The 18,733-nt window shown below is 51.9% G+C and overlaps 1 protein-coding gene across 1 annotated transcript; it reads right to left on the bottom strand.

Moving 5' to 3' along the window:
- Nucleotides 1–6,998: 6,998 nt before the first annotated feature.
- LOC148596365 (uncharacterized) lies at nucleotides 6,999–7,868 on the bottom strand. The gene is made up of 2 exons (XM_088520791.1): nucleotides 7,477–7,868; nucleotides 6,999–7,398 (listed from the first exon to the last, which is right to left on the bottom strand). The coding sequence occupies exons 1-2, from the start codon at nucleotides 7,866–7,868 to the stop codon at nucleotides 6,999–7,001; spliced, it is 792 nt and encodes a 263-aa protein (XP_088376917.1).
- Between the last annotated feature and the right edge of the window lie 10,865 nt (nucleotides 7,869–18,733).

Genomic DNA, 18,733 nt, shown 5'->3' with positions numbered 1-18,733 from the left:
CTTCTTTCTGCATTTCATTTTAGGTATTGTTTTCTCCAAACTGCCCTTCTGTATTGCCGAGGAGGGCTTGGTAAGTTTTTCTGATCTCTTCTATTTTCCGATAGACGAGTTGCAGCTTTCTTTCTAAATCTGATTTAAATAGATTATTTAAGATTGAAGTCAATTGCCCAAAATCAACTCTTAAATCTCTGCAGACTTTTAAACGCTTCCAAGTACGTGGCTGGGGGTGAGATGGGCCACGTGTCGCTGGAAGAGCAGATCCATCCTGTTATCCGGAGGGTCAGTGAGGGGGATTGGCAGGAGCACGTTGGAAGCGGTTGCACTGCCTTGAGGCCCTACATAGGGTGCTGCAAAATGCTGGCATTTCTTTATTAAGGTGCTACGTTGGGGAAATCATTCCTTTGTTTCCTCTTTTGTTTTTAGAGGATCTGACCTTCTGAAGTCGATTATAACTTCAGAAAAGAAAAATTTCGGTAGAGATTCCAGTGGAGCCGTCTATTAAAAAAAGAAACCCATCTACAGAACACAAAAGAAATATATCTATAAAAAAGAAACCATCTCTTTTGTTCTTTCACAGTTTAGCTTTGTGTTTTTTCTTTACTAGGGCTGTTATGACATGACAATTTTTTTTCCCCAGAAGGAGAAAATTATACAGTAAGAAAACAGCAAATTTAAGTCTATGTATCAAGTTCACATTGCTGCTTATATGTTGTGCTGATGTTTCTAAAAAATATATTTTTTAGCTCTGCAGTATCATTTCAAGAATGCTAAATGCATAGAAATAAATTTAATGAGGGAACTTGGAAAATGTCTGTCTATTTTTTTTGCGTCCTTCACATCCTGTGTCTCCTTTTTTCCTTCAACTTAAAGCTAGAAGTTTTTCTGATTAGTTACTCACAGCCATGGTGCTACAGTGCCTTTACGGTTGCATTTAGACATTTTTGAACTTGCAAGAGCCTATATTCTCCCCCAGGATCGGTAAAGTCAACATATATATGTGTACACGCGTGTTTCAACACAAGCACATTTCATGGAAGAAATCCGGTTTGCATGTGCTGTTGTTGTTCACAGGATGTAGATGAGTACCTGCAAGTACATTCAAAGCTGTTATAAAATACTTGGGTGATAATTAAAATGTCGCAACCAGATGTTCCTCAATGGTTCTGTCAAAATCCTTTCGTTATTTGACCGAATAAATAAATAAATGAAGCTTTACCAGGGCAGTATTAACTTAAACCTTTAAAGGACTAGATATATCTAATTTATTGTAAAATTTGCACCTAATTGAAGAATATTTGAATGATGTTTTGCACAGGAGCTTGGAATAAACAGGAATGCTGGAGAATGAAAGATGTATTGTACATTTGATTTAAGGTGAGTTTAAGAATTAAGAATGTTAAAGAATCCTGTTTTTCAGAGGAAGAGCTTAGCCCTTTTTTGCCATATTTCATATAATATAAACATCTCTTTTTTTGACCAACCGGCTTTACTTGGAACTCATCACTGAGCAAATTATATTTTCTGTGCTCCTTTCAACAGCTGCTGCCAAACTAAGCTTTATTTAACTGACCCAATCTGTGGTCTTTATACTAAACTTGAAAACACCTTTAAAACATCAGGATATTTTCAGAGCAGCTGATATTTTCACTGGGGTAAAATACTGGCCCGAGACTTCGCCAAGTAGATTACCTCAGGCACCAGCTATTTGGGAGCATTTAAAGCAAGAATACATCAAAAATGTGACAAAATAATTTGCTCAGAATTAGCCAGATCAGACAGTCTGAAGTCACAAGCCAAAGCTGTAAAAACTCATTAGCTTTGGAAATGTTGGAAATCGTGAGGCTCGTGGAAAATAATGAAGGCCAGGCCCTTTCTCAGGCAGCTTCTGGTTCTGAGCCCGAAAAGTTTTTTGAGACTGGGAATCCAGCTGCTTCCAATAAAAAAAAGCTGAGATTCAGACTTCAGGATGTGGCTCCAGGTATGAAGGCTTCACAAAGACCATCAGACGGTCCTAAATTTGGGAAGAGGCTGCAAGAAATGGCAGCCCTGCCCCTGCTGCTACCCCTGCTCCGGCTCTTCCCATGGAAAAGCCCTTCCCTCTGGCGGCGGGATGCTCGATCTCCCATCCCACCCAACAGTCACCTCGTACATCCAGAACCTTCCCAGTTTTTCCATGGAGAGTTGCTCTGTCCCTGGATATAAGTTAATACATCACTTTTGTAGCAGCTTGGCCGCAGATCTCAGGGCGAGTTGGCAAACTAAGGTCTCTTCTTGCCTGTTTTAGACACCCGCCGTTTGTGCTGCAGCGACGCGCTGGGAATAAAGGGGGTTTGTGCCAGGGAGCTGCAGAACGTACCTGAACGTGGTTTGTATCCGACTCTCCCCCTTCCCTACTAAACAGCCATGCAACCACTTTGGATCGCTGTAGCGTTATATGAATTTATCTGGGCTGCAAATCGGTATTTTTAGCCCCGTTTAAGATTTGTGTGCAGCTCCTGTTGGAATCCCAGTAGGGAGTGCTCTGAGTTAATGCAAAATACACACAATTTAGCAGAAATACTACTGGGCTGGGAAAGAGGAAGAATAGCCCCTTTGAAACCACTGCTGCGCACTGTGGCTCAGTTGTGTGTGGTGTCTACAGCACCTATTTCTGAGCCCTTATTCATTTAAACAGTTTCTTACTTATTAAAATGGTTGTATCTGTTTTTATGCGCACTCTTTCAAAATCATATGGGAATGCTGTCCCGGTATTGCTCCAAATTAAAGCTCACTTGTGGCTTGGGAAATAAATCTGTGCAGTCAGATCCACCCCAGGAGCAAAGCAGGATCCACCCAGGAGCAAACCAGGAGGTTATGTGACCTGTTGGGCTGGATGCTAATCCCCGATTCCCATAAAAATGACACGATCCCGGTTGGCGGCAGCGTTATCCCCACTTTATCACCAGTGTCTCCATGTCATTCAAGCGCTGAGGTGGATTTAGGGGTAATTCCGCCCGTTTAGGGGGTAATTCTGCACCCTCAGCGCGCAGCCCCCTTGGCCTCCTCGCCTTGCCCACGTCCCGGATTCCCGTCGCATCCATTTGGGAGCAGCACCGGCATTTCCCTGCGTTCCTGCTCCTCACATCCCCGTGGTGACTCGTCCCGGAGCGCCCCGCGGGGAACGTTTGCTCCGGAAGGAAGGAACGCCGCCGGATGGGAGCGACGCTGGCCCACGCGCTGCCGATGGCCGGCGCGTGAGGGCGAGCGCGCTCGGATCCCCTCGGATTCCCGGCACGCAGGAATTCCGAGCAAAGAGCTGCCGTCAGCCGCGTTCCAAACAGCCGGCAGCAGCGAGGCCAGCAAAAGTGAGGGCAGAAGCGGCCGCGAGTGGGAGATGGGAGACAAGTTAAATTAAACCTGCCATGAAGCTGCTCCCCTGGCATGAGCCGCTGCATGGGATGAGGAACGTGGGGACAAGGACAGCGATGGGGACAGGGATGGGGACAGGGATGGGGAATTGACACCAAGCAGCCCCAGGCCCCTCGGGGCGGCAGGGCCACACGGGGGGCGCCCGTTCCCGCTGCTCGATGCCAGGGATGGATGCGCAGGGCTCCGTGTCCCGGCACGCGGCCCCGGGAGGGATGCGGGGACCTAAACGGGGAGGCAGCTTTCCCGAGGGTGGCGGGGGGCTCTGGGGAGGCTGGGGGGTGCAGGGTCCCCTGCAGGGTCCCCTGTGCCCCCAGGGATGGACGTGTCCCCAGGAGGGAGGCAGGGATCTCCTAGGGGGATGCAGGGACCCCAGCAGGGTGCAGAGGTCCCCGGTAGGGTGTCCATGTCCCCAGGGGGGTGCAGGGACCCCAGGGGGGTTGTCCATGTCCCCAGGGGGGTGCAGGGGGCTCGAACGGGGACACAGGGAGCCAGGAGGGTTGCACGTGTGCCCAGGAGGGACAGGGGTCCTTAGGGACCCCCGTAGCGGGTGCGTTTGCCCCCAGGGCTGTTATAGGGGCCCCAGCGGGAGGCAGGGGTCCCTGGGATCATTATCCATATTCCCAGGGGAAGCCAGACCCCAGGGGGGTGGCGCATGTCCTAGAGGGGACATTGGGACCCCGGGGGATGCAGGGTGCCCTGGTGGGATGCAGGGACGCGGTGACCCGGCACGTCCCGGGGGGCTGCGGGCGCCCGGCGCAGCCCGTGCGCTGTCTGCGGCCTCCCCCTAGCGGCTCCCGGCAGCGCGGGGCCGCGCGGAGCCGCCATCCCGCCGGGAGCGTGGAGCGCATCCCGGGAATGCCGGAGCTCCGGGAGCCGCCATCCTGCCGGGCACGCGAAGCGCATCCCAGGAACGCTGGAGCTCCGGGAGCCGCCATCCCACCAGACGCGTGGAGCGCATCCTGGGAATGCTGGAGCTCCGGGGCCGCCATCCCGCCGGGCACGTGGAGCGCATCCCGGGAATGCTGGAGCTCTGGGAGCCATCATCCCGCCGGGCACGTGGAGCACATCCTGGGAATGCCGGAGCTCGCGGAGCTCCACCCCTGGTGCAAAAGCAGCGTCCTGCAACTTAATTCCCTGGTGCAAAAGCAGCGTGTTGCAATTTAATTCCCTAGAGCAAATGCAGAGTCTTGCAGGTTGGCTCCCCGGGGCAACAGCAGCATTTGCAATGTAGCTCCCTGGTGAAAAAAGAGCATTTTGGAATCCATTCCCCTGCACCTCGCCTGCCCTTTGCGTGCAGGGAGGCACTTGCAGCCCGCAGTGCCCCACAAGGGACAGCCCTGTCCCGCTCCCCCGGTGGCTCCGCTTCCTTCCAGCCCTTTGCAAGGCTGGAAGGCACCGTGTCCTTCCCCGCAGCTCTTCCATGGAGCCACCTCTGCTCCGTCTGCGCGTGGGCCCCGGCTCCGGGAAGCGCTTCCCGCTGTCCGGCCGCCTCCTCGTGCTGGAGAAGGCGCCGGAGGCCGCGGATCGTCCAGGCCTCCCGGGCGCGGAGTGCCCCGTCCTGGGCGCATCCCGCTCCGTGGCCCCGGGATGGAGCTGGGCCCGACCCGGGGAACGCGTCGCCCCCAGGACCGGCTGGCCCTGCCATGTCCAGGTGAGGGACGTGGCGCTCGGGGACCCGACGATCCCCTCCATGAGCTTGGGGACCCCTTGGGGACCCGACGATCCCCGTCACGTGCTTGGGGACACGCTGGGCACCCGACTATCCCTTCCCTGGGCATGAGTTCCCCTAAAGCCCCCCCAGTCCCGCGTGGCCCCGCGATCCATGGCGCTCCGCAAGGTGGGAAGCGGGAATGGGAGCAGGAGACCCTGGGGTGCTGCCGGGGACGGATGTCCTGGAGCACCTTGCGTGGATGTGGGGTGCAGGGAACGGTCCTGGAGCATCCTGCATGGATACGGGGTGGAAGCGACGGGCGTCGCTCCATCCGCCCGCGCTCCTTCCACGCGGAGCAACAGGAGGCTCCGGAGCAGGATCCGGGAGCACGGGGGGTTGCAGGGATGGGTGACAATCCCGACTGATGCCCCCCGCCGCCGTCGTCATGGTGACCGCGCTCCGACTGTAGCGTGGCAACCGCTAATTGCGGCCGGCTGCAAGGAGCAGCGGTGCCCGGATTGAAATTGCATTAAGACGCAATCGCAGTCGTCCTGCAGCTGCTGCCCGGCCGATCCCGCCGGATCCCCATGGATAACCCTGCAGGGATGACCCTGCACGGCCGAGCCGCTGTGTTTCGGGAGAAACTTGGGATAAACGGGATTTGGGAAGGGCGCGGTGGCGCTCGCACGCTCCCTCGCTAAGTGCTCCCGGTGCAGGGATATTATTCACTTAACTCATCAATTACTGCCAGCAAATTACAGGATACAGGGAAGAGAATTAGCAAAATGAACTATGGATGTGAAATTCATCTGAAATTCAATTTAGGAGCAACATTAGCTTTCAATTACCCTGCCCAACTGTTTGAGCGTCGTTTTGCCTATCAGATTTTTATATAAATGCAATTAACCTTTGCTGCTAACCCGACGCCGATGCCATGATCCGGTTATTCCGTGACTCCTCGTATTTGGCTGGGGCGACGTCTCGTTGTGCAGCGAAGCCTCCTCGGGTGCCGGTGCGCGGGCAGCGCTGTGGGATGCTGGAGAGCGATCCCGGCTCCCGGGATCGTTCACAGGGATCGCGTGCAGGGAAAAGGCTCCCGCGGAACCGGGAATGGCTGCTCCAAGGCATCCAAGCAAGCTGGACCCTGCGGCCCTGGGAAAGCTCGGACGCCATTTGGGATTTGATTGCCATTAAAACATGCCCAGGAGCCTCGTGGTGACGGTGCAGGGCACAAGGAGCCTCCGAGCATGGAAAAACCCCCATGGACCATGAGGAGGAGGGACAGGGGCAGCGCTGGCCGCTCTCTTGACGCCTCCTGGTGTTTTGCCCTTTGATTTTGTTTGTGCAGGGTGTGAGCAGGAGGGCTAACGAGTCACCCGGCCAAAGGAGTGTGCGTGGGGGGTGTTTGCAGGGTGTTGTGCACATGTGTGCATGTGTGTGCATGTGTGTGCATGAGTGCGCACGCGTGTGCACACGTGTGCATGCGTGTGCATGAATGTGCATGCGTGTGCACAGCTGTGCATGTGCGTGCATCCTTGTGCATGAGCGTGCACGCGTGTGCATGAGCGTGCACGTATGTGCACGAGTGTACCTGCGTGTGCAGACGTGTGCGTAAGTGTGCAGGATTGTGCATGAGTGTGCATGCGTGTGCACAGCTGTGCATGTGCGTGCATCCTTGTGCATGAGTGTGCACGCGTGTGCATGAGCGTGCACGTATGTGCACGAGTGTACCTGTGTGTGCAGACGTGTGCGTAAGTGTGCAGGATTGTGCATGAGTGTGTGCGAGTGTGCATAAGTGTGCACATGCGTGCATTCTTGTGCATGAGCGTGCATGCGTGTGCATGAGCGTGCACGTGTGTGCACGAGCGTGCCTGCATGGGCAGACGTGTGTGGAAGTGTGCAGGGCTGTGCATGAGTGCGTACATGTGCGCATACGTGTTCATCCTTGTGCGTGTGTGCGCACATGTGCATGAGTGTGCCTGCGTGTGCAGATGTGTGTATAAGTGTGCAGGATTGTGCATGAGTGCACATGTGTGTGCATGCGTGTGCATGAGTATGCACGTGCGTGCATTCTTGTGCATGAGTGCGCATGCGTGTGCATGCGCGTGCACAGGTGTGCATGCATATGCATGAGCGTGCCTGCGTGTGCAGACGTGTGTGTAAGTGTGCAGGATTGTGCATGAGTGCGCACGTGTGTGCATGCGTGTGCATCCTTGTGCATGCGTGTGCACGAGCGTGCCTGCGTGTGCAGACGTGTGTATAAGTGTGCAGGATTGTGCATGAGTGCGCACGTGTGTGCATTCTTGTGCATCCTTGTGCATGCATGTGCACAAGCGTGCCTGCGTGTGCAGATGTGTTTATATGTGCACAATTGTGCATGTCTGCACACGTGCGTGCATTCTTGTGCATGATTGCACATGCGTGTGCATGAGTGTGCACAGGTGTGCATGAATGTGCACGAGCGTGCCTGCGTGTGCAGACGTGTGTGTAAATGTGCAGGATTGTGCATGAGTGCGCACGTGTGTGCATGCGTGTGCATCCTTGTGCATGCGTGTGCACAGGTGTGCCTGCATGTGCAGATGTGTTTATATGTGCGGGATTGTGCATGCCTGCACACGTGCGTGCATTCTTGTGCATGATTGCACATGCGTGTGCATGCGCGTGCACAGGTGTGCATGCATGTGCACGAGCGTGCCTGCGTGTGCAGACGTGTGTGTAAGTGTGCAGGATTGTGCATGAGTGCACACGTGTGTGCACGCGTGTGCACCCTTGTGCATGCGTGTGCACAAGCGTGCCTGCGTGTGCACATGTGTTTATATGTGCACAATTGTGCATGCCTGCACACGTGCGTGCATTCTTGTGCATGATTGCACATGCGTGTCCACGCCCGTGCTTCCCGGGAGCAGCAGGCGGCTCCGGGACGAGGCCGGGACCGGTTGTTCTCCATAGGGAGCGGATGCTCCGGAACCGCCCGGAAGGGGCCCGCGGCCGCACCGGGAGCATCGCGCGGCACCGGCAGCGCCAGCCTCGGCGCCCTGCGAAAAAATGCGCAAACTGCGACGCGTTTCCCTCGGGGGATTTGGGGATTTCTTATTGTTTTGATTTTTTTGATTTCTTTTCCTTTTTTTTCTTGCTTTTTTGAATTTTGCCTCTTGCCTTTTTGTTTTTGCTATTTTTTTTGCCTTTTTAGGCTCCTTGCTTTTCTTTGTTGTTTTGGGGGGTGTTTTTGATGTTTTTTCCTTTTCCCCCCTCTCTTTCGCACATATCGCGACACCCGGATATCGCGGCGCCGGCCCCGCCTCCCGCCACGTGGCGCGCGCAGCTGGGCCGTGACGTATGGGGGGCGTGGCACGCACGGGGCGTGGCGCCGCGCAGCCAATGGGCGTCGCGCCTCGCCGCGCGGCCCCGCCCCGTGTCCTCATTGGCCGGCGCCAGGCCGCGCCCCCGCGCGCGGCTCTCGCGGGAAGTGGGCGCGGGCCGCGCGCCGCTCGCCGCTCGCTCCGTGCGCCCCCGCCTCCCCGGCGCCGGGGTTCCGCTGCTGCCGCCGCCGCCCGCCGGCACCGCGCGCCCAGGCCGCGCCGCTCAGGTAGGCCGCGCCCGCCGCCCCCGCCGGGCGCTGCTTTGGCCGCAGCGCCCCCCTCCTCCCCGCCGCGGCAGCGGGACGCTGCGACGGGGGAACCCGGGGGCGCTCCCGCCGGACCGGACCGTAATTGACTGAACTGGACCGGACCGGACCGGGGGTGTCCCCGGGGCGAGGCCGGTCCCGCGCCCCCTCCCCCCGCCGCCTCCGTCACGGCGCGCCGCGCTCCCCCATTGGCCGCCGCCGCTCCGCTCGCCCCGCCCTCGCTCGCCGATTGGCCGCGGCCGCTCCCCGCGCGCCGCCTCTCGCGTTCCGATTGGTCGGGGGGGCGTGGCGCGGCGCTCCGGGTGCCCCCGGCTCCCCCGGCTGCGGGTTCCGCCGCGGGCCCCAGCCCCTGCGGCCGCCCGGAGCCCTCGGGGCGGCGGCCCCGGCCCCGCTTTGGGGTAAAAACCACCCGGAAAGGGGCTCCCCTCGGGGCTGGTGCCCCCCAGGCGCCCCGGGGGCATCCATGAGGCCCTCTCGTATTTTTATTAATTTTTAAATTCATTTTGGCAGCCGGATTCGAGTGTTACAACTCGAGGGTTGGGGAAATCCCGCGTTCCAGCCCCAAGCGGGGCATTTCCTGCCCCCGTTTCCCAGTTCCTGTGGGATCGTGCGCCTTCCCGAGCGGACCAGGCGGCGCCTCCTTTGGAGCCCTCCATAACGGGGGGATAACTGGGGAAATGCGGGATTATCGGGATAAAGCACCTCGGCTATCGCGACGCGGCCGCTCCGGTCAACCTGGGCAGCCCAACCCGGTTTTCCTTGTTCCGTGGCAGTGCAAATGCTCCTGGATGAGGTCGGGTCCCGGTAACCCCTCTGCGGGCAGGATCGCGGCCGTCGTTACGGAGCTGTAATGAGCTGTGTTAATTGGTTATTTTATTTAACTGCTGCTAAGTGCTCTTCATGTCGCGGGTACATCCGTGCGGGAGCAGTTGTGCTCCCTTTTAACAGCCAGGCCGGGTCTGCTCGTGTTTTTCCTTTGGCTCCATGGATTTAATGCCCTTTGGAGCAGTGTGATGAGGAGACGACCCCATCAAATCGGCCCAGGAAAGGGAGAATTAATGTCATAAAACGTCTAGTTTTGCTGTGCGGGAGCTGGAGCGTCCTGTGTGGACGAGCACCCGGAGAACCAAAGCGGGACGAGTCCAGCCCTTACAGACCTCTGATTGGGGCAGATCTCTCATAACGATGGGGATTTCTTGCCTTTAATCTCCAGACAGTTTCAAAGCCCCGAACACGCGGGCGGGATTCGCTCACGCTGTAACTGCAGCCAGGCTGGAGTGTCCTTGGGCTGCTCTGCCCCTTCTGAGAACCACGGCGAGGAAGCACAAAACAATATTCTTGTCATAGGGCTATTTACCCAACGCGTTCTGCCCTCGAGCAAGATTTTGATGTTCCAAAAGCAAATCCCTCCCAGCTGCTTGTCCCAGGGGCTGAGAATCCGTGCAGGAGTGGGAGCCTCTGTTATTTTCCACACCGCTCCGGTTGGCTTCCATAGAGCGCAGCACCTTAGACCCCAAAAGTTTATTTATGTCTTTAAGCGAGCAGGAACTTGAGCAATTTGGCTTGTTGCATTAGATGTGGGAATTGCCTGTAGTTAATAGCTCTTCCAGTTAGAGCTGGCCAAGCAAGAAAGGCTTTTAAGGACATCACGTACTTCTAAACTTGGCCAGTTGTAACACGCCGTAGAATTCCAGCTGCTCCATCGAAGCACCTTGCCCTGCTAACGTGTTCTTTGGCACGCTTGGGAAATCGGGGGGAAATGTTGCACTTTGCTCATTTAAAGTCTTTGTTTTTGCCGCAGCTGCTCAGCCTCCTCACACGGCTGCTGATCAAAGGAGCGAGGCCAAAACCCCCTGCGAGCAATTCCGGGAGGAATTGGAAATCCAGGCGTTCTGGGGAGCTTTCCAAGGAGCGAATCTTTCCTTACCAGGATAAGGGAAACCTGCACTGTTACTTTGTGGCTGCGCTTTGCAGATACGTCCCCGAGCCCGGCCAGCACGGGTGTCCCAGTTCTGTAGATCTGTGACAAGCGGGTCCTCGTTTATTTAATGAAGTTCGAAGGGAGGATGGTTAATCATGAGCTTGCAGGGCCACCAGTTTCGCTTGGCTTTGCCATCCTCGCTTGGGGAAAGGCTTTTGGCACTCTGATCTTGTAGGAAAAGCGGCTTCGATAAAGGAAATACCGACACGTGTCCCTTCAAGCGGGACCTGGGGAAATTCTTAGGCATTTTAGCTCTTCGTAATGTGGGCAATAGCACTGCTGGCTGCAATGCTGAATCTACAGTGCTGCTCCAGCGTAGAAATAGGAGATGATCTGGTCGCTGGGTAGTTATTGCTCTTAAATGCGAAAAATTCCACGTTCTGCAGCAGTGCTGCTCACCTGAGGTGCTGCCCTTGAAACCAGGGCAGGTGATAACCCAAAATCCCTTCCTGAAGCCTCCGGTGCTGCTTTGTGGGCTCCGTGTCTCGTGGCTTTTAGTGTTTCTTCCTTCTCTTCTGGATCTCTTGATCCTCGGGAAAGAAAACTGAAATGAGAGGCTGGATTTCACTGAGGTTGACTTAAAAGTAGCTCTCTTTCCTCTGAAGATTTAATTGAGCTGGAAGATGAAAGGGCAACTATTTACGGTATTTCTCAAACTGGTTACTTTAGAGCTTGGGTATGCCTTTAATGAAGCAGCTTTCATGTCTGCGTTGCATTCAGAAATTTTAAGATATAATTTCTCCTGTTTTTCAGAGCAAGTTGACTCATCAGTTTAGTCGTGCTGCAGACATAAAATGTCGGAAGATGCTGTTCTTTTTACTATAGTAAAAATCACTCTTTTTTTTTTTTTTTTTCCTGGAACACTAAAGTTCCTCTACACCTAAATAAAACTTGGGGGATAAATGTTCTCCTTATGCAGACAAGCATGGTACAGCCTTAGTTTTTCTATGGCATGCCTGAATTTCACTTAATATTTCCTATTGCTTCCATGTCGCCACCTTTCTCGGCCAACTCTCTTCTTGCCTCTCCCTCTATATTTCACAGCTGTCACCGTGTAAGATGTTGTTGCAGCTTTGGCTTCCCCCAGCCTTTATTTATCATCCCTCTTCTTCATCCTGGTCTCTGAACTAAACATGAGACCTATCCCAACGTGTTCGCAGAGTCTTCCCTTAATCTTTCATTCCAAGCCCGTTTTTTTTTTTTTTCTTTTTTTCTCTCTTTTTTTCTCTCTTTTTTACCTCCCGTGCCCTTCACCGTGTCCCATTGGCATTAGGGTATAAAATGCCCTTTTTAACCAGCAATTCCCCTGGCTTTGCTCGAATCCTTCCTGCCGTTTTGCCCTCGTGCCTTTTGCTCGCTGGTCCCTCCTGGGGCCCGGGCGGCCCCTCTGCGGTTCCCTTTAATCCCAGGGAAGCAACGTGCTTGGAGCTGGGCAGGAATTCCTGCTCTGCAGCCCTCTGGCTAATGTTTAACAGCCTCTACCTGGGAACCGCGCGTGGCTTCTGAGTCCCGTTTTAGCTTTTAATGTGGGTTTTGAAATATCGGAGGTGACAGATAAAATGCATGGTAATGAGATCCTTCAAAGGCAAGCTCCCTTCCAATTCCAAAGGAAATGAGCTTTTAATTAGTGCCTTATCTCAAGTGTGCCACCTTCCCTTTCCTCCTCGCTTATGCTGCTTGTACGACTGGCATTAAAGATCGGCCGGTGTCCCCTGACACGGGCACCAATTGGCCGGTGTCGCTTTATAAAATCCGATTGATTCTCTCTTGATTCTATGTGGCTCGTTGAGCATAAACTTATTTGGCTTGGCTGGCTTTCAGGCTTGGAATGGGCCGTTGTCCGACGTCAGAAGATGTTCGAAAATGGATGAAGATGATGTTGGAAAATGCCAAAATGATGATGTTTGGGGAATGCTCCCGCTGCAACAGGCTGCACAGAGTCTGCGAAACTCCAACCTCCATCCTTCAGCAGGGAGATATCTGCCATTTCAGTGCAGTGAAAACCTCAACACCAACCCTCGTAAATGTTGGAAAAAACCCCTATCAATACCCAGCAGTTAGATTAGCCTCTCCAAATAAGGAACTTTGAGTTTTAAAGTGTATCTACTGCTGACCTTGATAAGGTTAAAGCAAAAGGTTTCTATTTGATTTTACTGTTCAAATGCGTTTTTCCCAACAGTGTTTGTTTACAGCTCTTGCAAAATACCAGGCAAGATCTTCAAACATGAGCAGGTGTTTATGTAGTCTGAAATCGGTTGGAGATATATGTGTAGATTACTTAGCTTAAAGAAAAACAGTGAAAAATGAGCAGTTTTTGGTATGAAAACACCGTGGATGCAGGAAGGCAGCTTTGTGCAGCTGGTTTTGTTCAGCTTGCCTCCAGTTGCAGGTATTTCTCTACAGAGCTTTCTTAATAGTTTAAAAGTTGTTGCTTTGAAGCGGAACTATGAGGCATTTTAAAAGTTGTGCAGAGATTAGGCTTAGACATAAACTATTACCAGAGGAGTTCGTTAACGTGTCGAGTTGTCCCCTAAAGAGGGCCGTGCATGGGGAAAATTGCAAAGACACGGAATTATTTTTCCGTGTGAGGGGAATTTTCCCTGGAAGCTCTAAGGCAAATCCACCCCGTGAGTCGCTGTTTTGTCCGTCTGTCCGTGTTTGATTTGTGCTTCAAGGGCAACTTCGGCAACACGGTGGTGGATGCGACGGAGCCGCCGCAAACCAGGAGCACAGCGAACGCGGGGCTCGGAATCAGCTCGGCTCCCCCTGCGATCTGGTTCTGTTTTCCTCTTTTCTTCCCTGTGTTTCACCCTGAGCGGCCGCGTGCATTGCTGTTTCCATGCCAAAAGGCAGGACTGGGGGTGGCTGGTTCCGCTTTTCCTGCAAAGTTGGTTCGGAACAAGGGAATAGACCCAGGGAAGGGCAGAGCGGGAGGAAGCCAAGCTCAGCCTGGATCCTCGAGGGACAGATGAGCTCGATGCCTAATGCTTGGTTTAGTTTCTCAAGGGGCAAATGCAAACTCTGCCTTCTCTCCTGCTTCTTGCCCTCGAAAATGAGGTATTTTAGGTCTTTTTTTGGGATATTACTGGAGCTTTTTCCTGCCTCTCACACCATGCTGGTGGATTCAGGGTGCGCGGTGTGCGTCGGTGAGGAGCCTGTGCTAGGACTGCTCTCATCTGGGAAACGCCGCTTTTGCCTTGTTCCTTTTTATATTTTTAATTGCATTAAGGTATGTAGAAAATTCCGGGAAGTCTCAAGAGGAAACAAAACAAAAACAGCCTGATCGGAAACTTGGGGTGCCAGAGAGGCCAAGTCCGGAGAGGAAACTCCGGGATTTCAGTTGTCCTTCCCGGTGCTCACGGGAATGCTGCAGGGAAGCTGCAATGGGCACGGCAGGGGGCAAAAAAAATATATATCTTTAAAAGTCACGTCTTAAGGCTGCAGTTCTTGTTACTTCTTGCAAATCCATCACTTAAGTGTCGGGGCTGTTGGGATCGGTGGCCTTGCTGCCTTTTCCAGGGCTCGTGGGACCTTCCTCAGCGTTCGGTGGCCTGGAGCTGTTTGCGTGACCTCGACGGTGACTCCAATATCCACAGAAAGAAGCTTCATTCACTATTTTATTTTAATTTCTCAGCATTTGTATTTTCCCTGAAAAGCTGCTTTGTTGGTTTGATATTATACGAGCTGGCTAGGTGCTGTTTGAATGAATGCAAATAATAGGTGCTTGTTGGCTTAGTTTTTTTCGATAAATTTGTTTTGAGCGGGACTTAGATGTACGGATTTTGTTTTAATTGTTTATTGAGCTGCCTTGGTAGGAAAATAGTCAAAACAGGGCTGCATTTACAGCAGATTGTGATAAACAAATGGGCAATGTGTAGTGAGTGCAGTGAACTGAATGTTTCCTAATTATTGTGTCTTTCAAGACTTTAATGATAGTAGATGGTGTACGTCTGTAACAGCAGCCTCTGTCAAAACAATTTACTCCTCCTGAAATAGGGCTTTAGCTTGTGGATTGAAATGAAAGGGCTACACTAAGTTATTTCTTTGATAAGAAGAAACATTTTCCTTGCGATTTTTCTTTGCATTTTTTTAAAGCGTTGGTTTTTGGGTTTTTGGCAAGCTGTAGGATCGATGTTCTGTAAAGTCCAAGCCCAAACTCCTGGGGAACAGATACGTGAACGCAGAAGGCTGCTCGTTGCATCCTCTTGGCTTATTTTGTTAAACTCTTCCTTTTTTTTCTTTTAATGACACGGTGCATCTCAAGCTGTAGCACTAATCATCTCCTGCCATCCCTGCTGTTTAGTGTAGGCTTGCCTTAAAATCCTAAGGAGCTTTGGCATCTTCGGAGGGCTCTCGCGTGTCTCTTCCTGATGATAAATGTCAACAAATGAAATCCCGGTGCCTTTTGCTGCGCCGGGGGAGAAGGATTTTTCCCCGTGTGTTTCTGCTGCGCCGTTTCCAAGTGGGTCTGCAAGGGGGGGGGGGGCAAATATCCCGGGATTCGGAGGGAAAAATCCATGTGCGGGAAGGAAGGGATGCGCCAGGGTGGGAATTCGCCCTTTCCATGTGCTCTTGGGGGTTCCTTCAAGTACCACGGGCTTCCAGCAAGTGCCTTATCCAAGGGGGACAGCCCCCAAAGTGCGGAGAGGGATTTAATGATGAGTGAATAGTAACATAATTTAATAATAAATTAATAAAGATAACAAATTAAGCGGTTAGGCAATAAGCAGGGTGTTGCTGCCGGTGGATACGGAGGGTTTCTGGAGTCGGCGCTCACCGCGTCGGTGGTCGTTTCCCTGCACTTAGACGGTGTTTTTGATGAAAACCCCTTCCCAGATGGTTCCTCAGGGCTTTGCTGATGGGACAGATGGTCCCTGCTCTTGTTGTTGCCGTTTGTGACAGATCACTCCTCCTCCAGGGCTCCTGGTGGCATCTGACGGGTGTATTTACATTTCCCCGGTCCTTCTTCAGGTGGTGAAGATGGAGCTGTCTATGGAAGAAGAGGGATGACACGGGATAACTTGGGGGCTTGCTGGGACTCTTCTCTTTCTTTTAATCACTAATACAGTTACACAACCCGGATTCTGGGTTTGGATTTGGGTGTGGGCTTTTTGTTTTTCGTTTTCCCAGTTGCCGCACGGTGACTTTTTCCTGAAGTTGCCCCAAAGAAGGTGAATTTGGGCTCCGTGGGTGTCTGCGGGGCGGCCGTGGCTCTGCTCCGGCTGCAGCGAATGTTCTCCCCAAAAAACCCCCATTTCCCGGGAAGTCGAGCTCTCCCAAACAGCCGCTCCGCCACATGGCAGCGGGAGCTGGGAGCTGGCAGCGATTTGGGCTGAGAAACAGGAATTTGGCCAACCCTGCGGCCTGGCCTGGACACACGGTTATCCCGGTGCTGTCACCGACCCGCTCCGGCATCCTTTAACCTGCAAAAACCCCTGGTTTAAGGGGGCCGTGAGCCCGTGGCCATGGCAGGACGCGGCTCTGCCCCATCCAGCCTCCACTGCATTTATATTTATTCTATATTTATTCATTTATGGCTATTTCGGGCGCTTAAAATTGCGCCCGGCTCTTCATCTCCAGGCAGGAGTCTTTTGCAAAGCTCCCGCTTGGGGCTTTTGGCCGGAGCCCCCATTCCCTGCCCCGTATCCGCCCCGGGATCGTCAGCTCCGCTGTTAGCCGAAAACCCACGGATCCGGAGGTCACCGGTTCCGTGGATTTGGAGACCCGGCTGTTCCAAAGCAGCCGGCCCCTTTTCCAGGCGCTCTCCGTGCCGGAGCTCATCCCGGAATCCCGGCCCCGCACGGAGCACCTGGAGCTTCCCGCCGCCCCGATGACAATCCGCGACTTGGCTGTGCGCGCCCGGCCCTCGGGGGCCCCATAAAGTAGGTCAGTTATTTTTAGGTGTTATGATTAATTTATAAATGCCATTATTTTTACGGAGGTGGATGGAGATGCTCCATGTGATGCTGTGCGTGGAGGGCTGCAGTGGCAAAGCGGTGCTGCAGAGTAAACAAACATTTTTTGCAAGGATGATCCAGAGTAAGTATAGAGGATTATTTTAAAGCTTCAAGCTCTGCATGTCTGGAGTGTTTTTTTTTTTTTTTTTCTTGAACGTTAAATGGTTTTAGAACAGAAAATCTTTCCCGATATGTAATGCTTCCAAAGCCCTTGGCAGATGGGTAACTTTGTTTCCAAACATCAAATGTTTTAGCTGTTTTAATGCCTTATTTTTAAGCATGAACAGCCCTGTCAGGGAATGTTCATATTAAGTCTGTCCGGAATTAGGCTTTTAAAGAACTTTATCACTAAAAGCGAAGAATTAAGGAAAAATTAATGCAGGACTTGAATTCCTTTGCATAATGCACAAAATAATGTTGCATTAAAAGCATGAAAAAAAGAAGAGGTAAAATCCAGTGATGTCCCAGGGTTTAACCCTTTGGAGTCAATGGAAGGAGCACGGGCTCCTTGATCCTCCCTGGAAGGGGAATTGCCCTTATAGGGAGTTAAACCTCATGCATGTGCAAGCAAACCTGTGCCATGTGGTATTTAAAACTTGAGCAATTAATGGTAGGAAGAGAATCAACACTTTGCTGAGAGGTGAGAATGGGCAGCTGCTGGAAAGCCCTCGCTTTGCACTTAATGGCTGTCAACTGCTTTTTCATATTCATGAGTTGGTTCTGCTAGATTTCTCAAGAGTGGTTTTTGTGCTTGTTGTTTTGGGGGGGGATATGTTTGGTTTTAATATTTAATACGTAATTTATTGCTGCTCTGGACAGCAGCTGATGCATCTCTGTGGGTTCAGCATTGACAGGATCGTCAGGTCTACTGCCTATGTTCATATTTGATTTTTGAACTCCAAAAGTAAGTAGAAGTAAGTAAATATTTGGGGCCTTTGTCTTTGATATTTGTTCTTATATCAAAGGTGAATTTGTTCCTAAACTTCTAAGCCAAGTGACTTGAGTGTGGTCATTTTTGCAAGGTGTACGATGGCGTTCTCATGTATTTTAGGTACCTTTAGGCACAATTTCATTAATTAACTTAGCCCAAAACGAGGTTGCCTTTATGCATACAGATTGATGGGTCACGGTTGTGGTGAGCACCGGTCCTGATCGCTGGGCTAAAGCGGTTTGTCCGGTACCAAATTTCCTTAGAAAGCCAATTCTTGACATCCACGCTCAGTAACTGTAAAATATCCTTGGTATTTATGATGTGTAAAATTTATAGTGTGATAGGTATGCAAATATGCTGCCAAAACACTGAAAGCTGTCTAATACTTCATAATTATGACACATTTTTAGCTATTTGCAAAAATTGGCTTTGTTGCAAGAGTCAGATTTATCACATTCTCACCCTTTAAAATATATAATTCTCAAGTCTCTTATCTAAATTCCTTTTTTTTTTTTTTTTTTTTTTTTTTACATTTTGTGTATTGTTGGTTTGGAAAAAATGAAAACTGGAAAGCAGCATGTAAGAGAAATGGGGAGAAACTATGAAAACTGCTTTAAAACGACCACACATAGTGTCTTGTGGTTATTATTATATATTTTTTTTTACTCCAAGGGACCAGTGCCTTGTGGTGGTGGTTATTATTATTATTATTTTTCACTCCAAGGGACCATTGATCAGTAAAACTCTTCTCCCCCCAGGCTTCTCCAGCTGAATTTGCCCCGCGGTTTCGGGACCGACTTTCCATTTCTGGTTGAGCAGATGGCAGAGGTGGTCTTGCCAAGACAGAAATTCTGTCAAATAAGTGACTTTTTAGTAGTCACCAAACTGTTAACAGGTTCCCTGCCTGCTTGACAGCGAATTTCAAGCTTTGCTTCTGTTAAGTTTTTAGCTTTTTTAAGCTTCTATTCGGTTTTCTTTGAACTTCCATTAAGTTTTCAGGGCAAGGTTTGCAGCGCTTGGTGCCTGCCCCGGCGTTCCCGGTGGACAGAACTCCTCCTGCGGCCGCGTATAGTGGGATAATTCACACAAAAGCAGTTCCCATTGCCAAAGCGTTCCTGTTTTCCATGTAGGGGTGTTGTTTTGCACAAGGATCACACCCGGTTTGTTTTATGGCCCTGTC

The sequence above is a fragment of the Tinamus guttatus genome, unplaced genomic scaffold (genome assembly GCF_059628265.1).
Source record: "Tinamus guttatus ecotype Peru unplaced genomic scaffold, ASM5962826v1 Tinamus_guttatus_pri_ptg000004l, whole genome shotgun sequence".
Taxonomy (NCBI): domain Eukaryota; kingdom Metazoa; phylum Chordata; class Aves; order Tinamiformes; family Tinamidae; genus Tinamus; species Tinamus guttatus.
The sequence above is the reverse complement of the archived record's forward strand: the minus strand, read 5'-3'. Positions and strand labels throughout refer to the sequence as shown.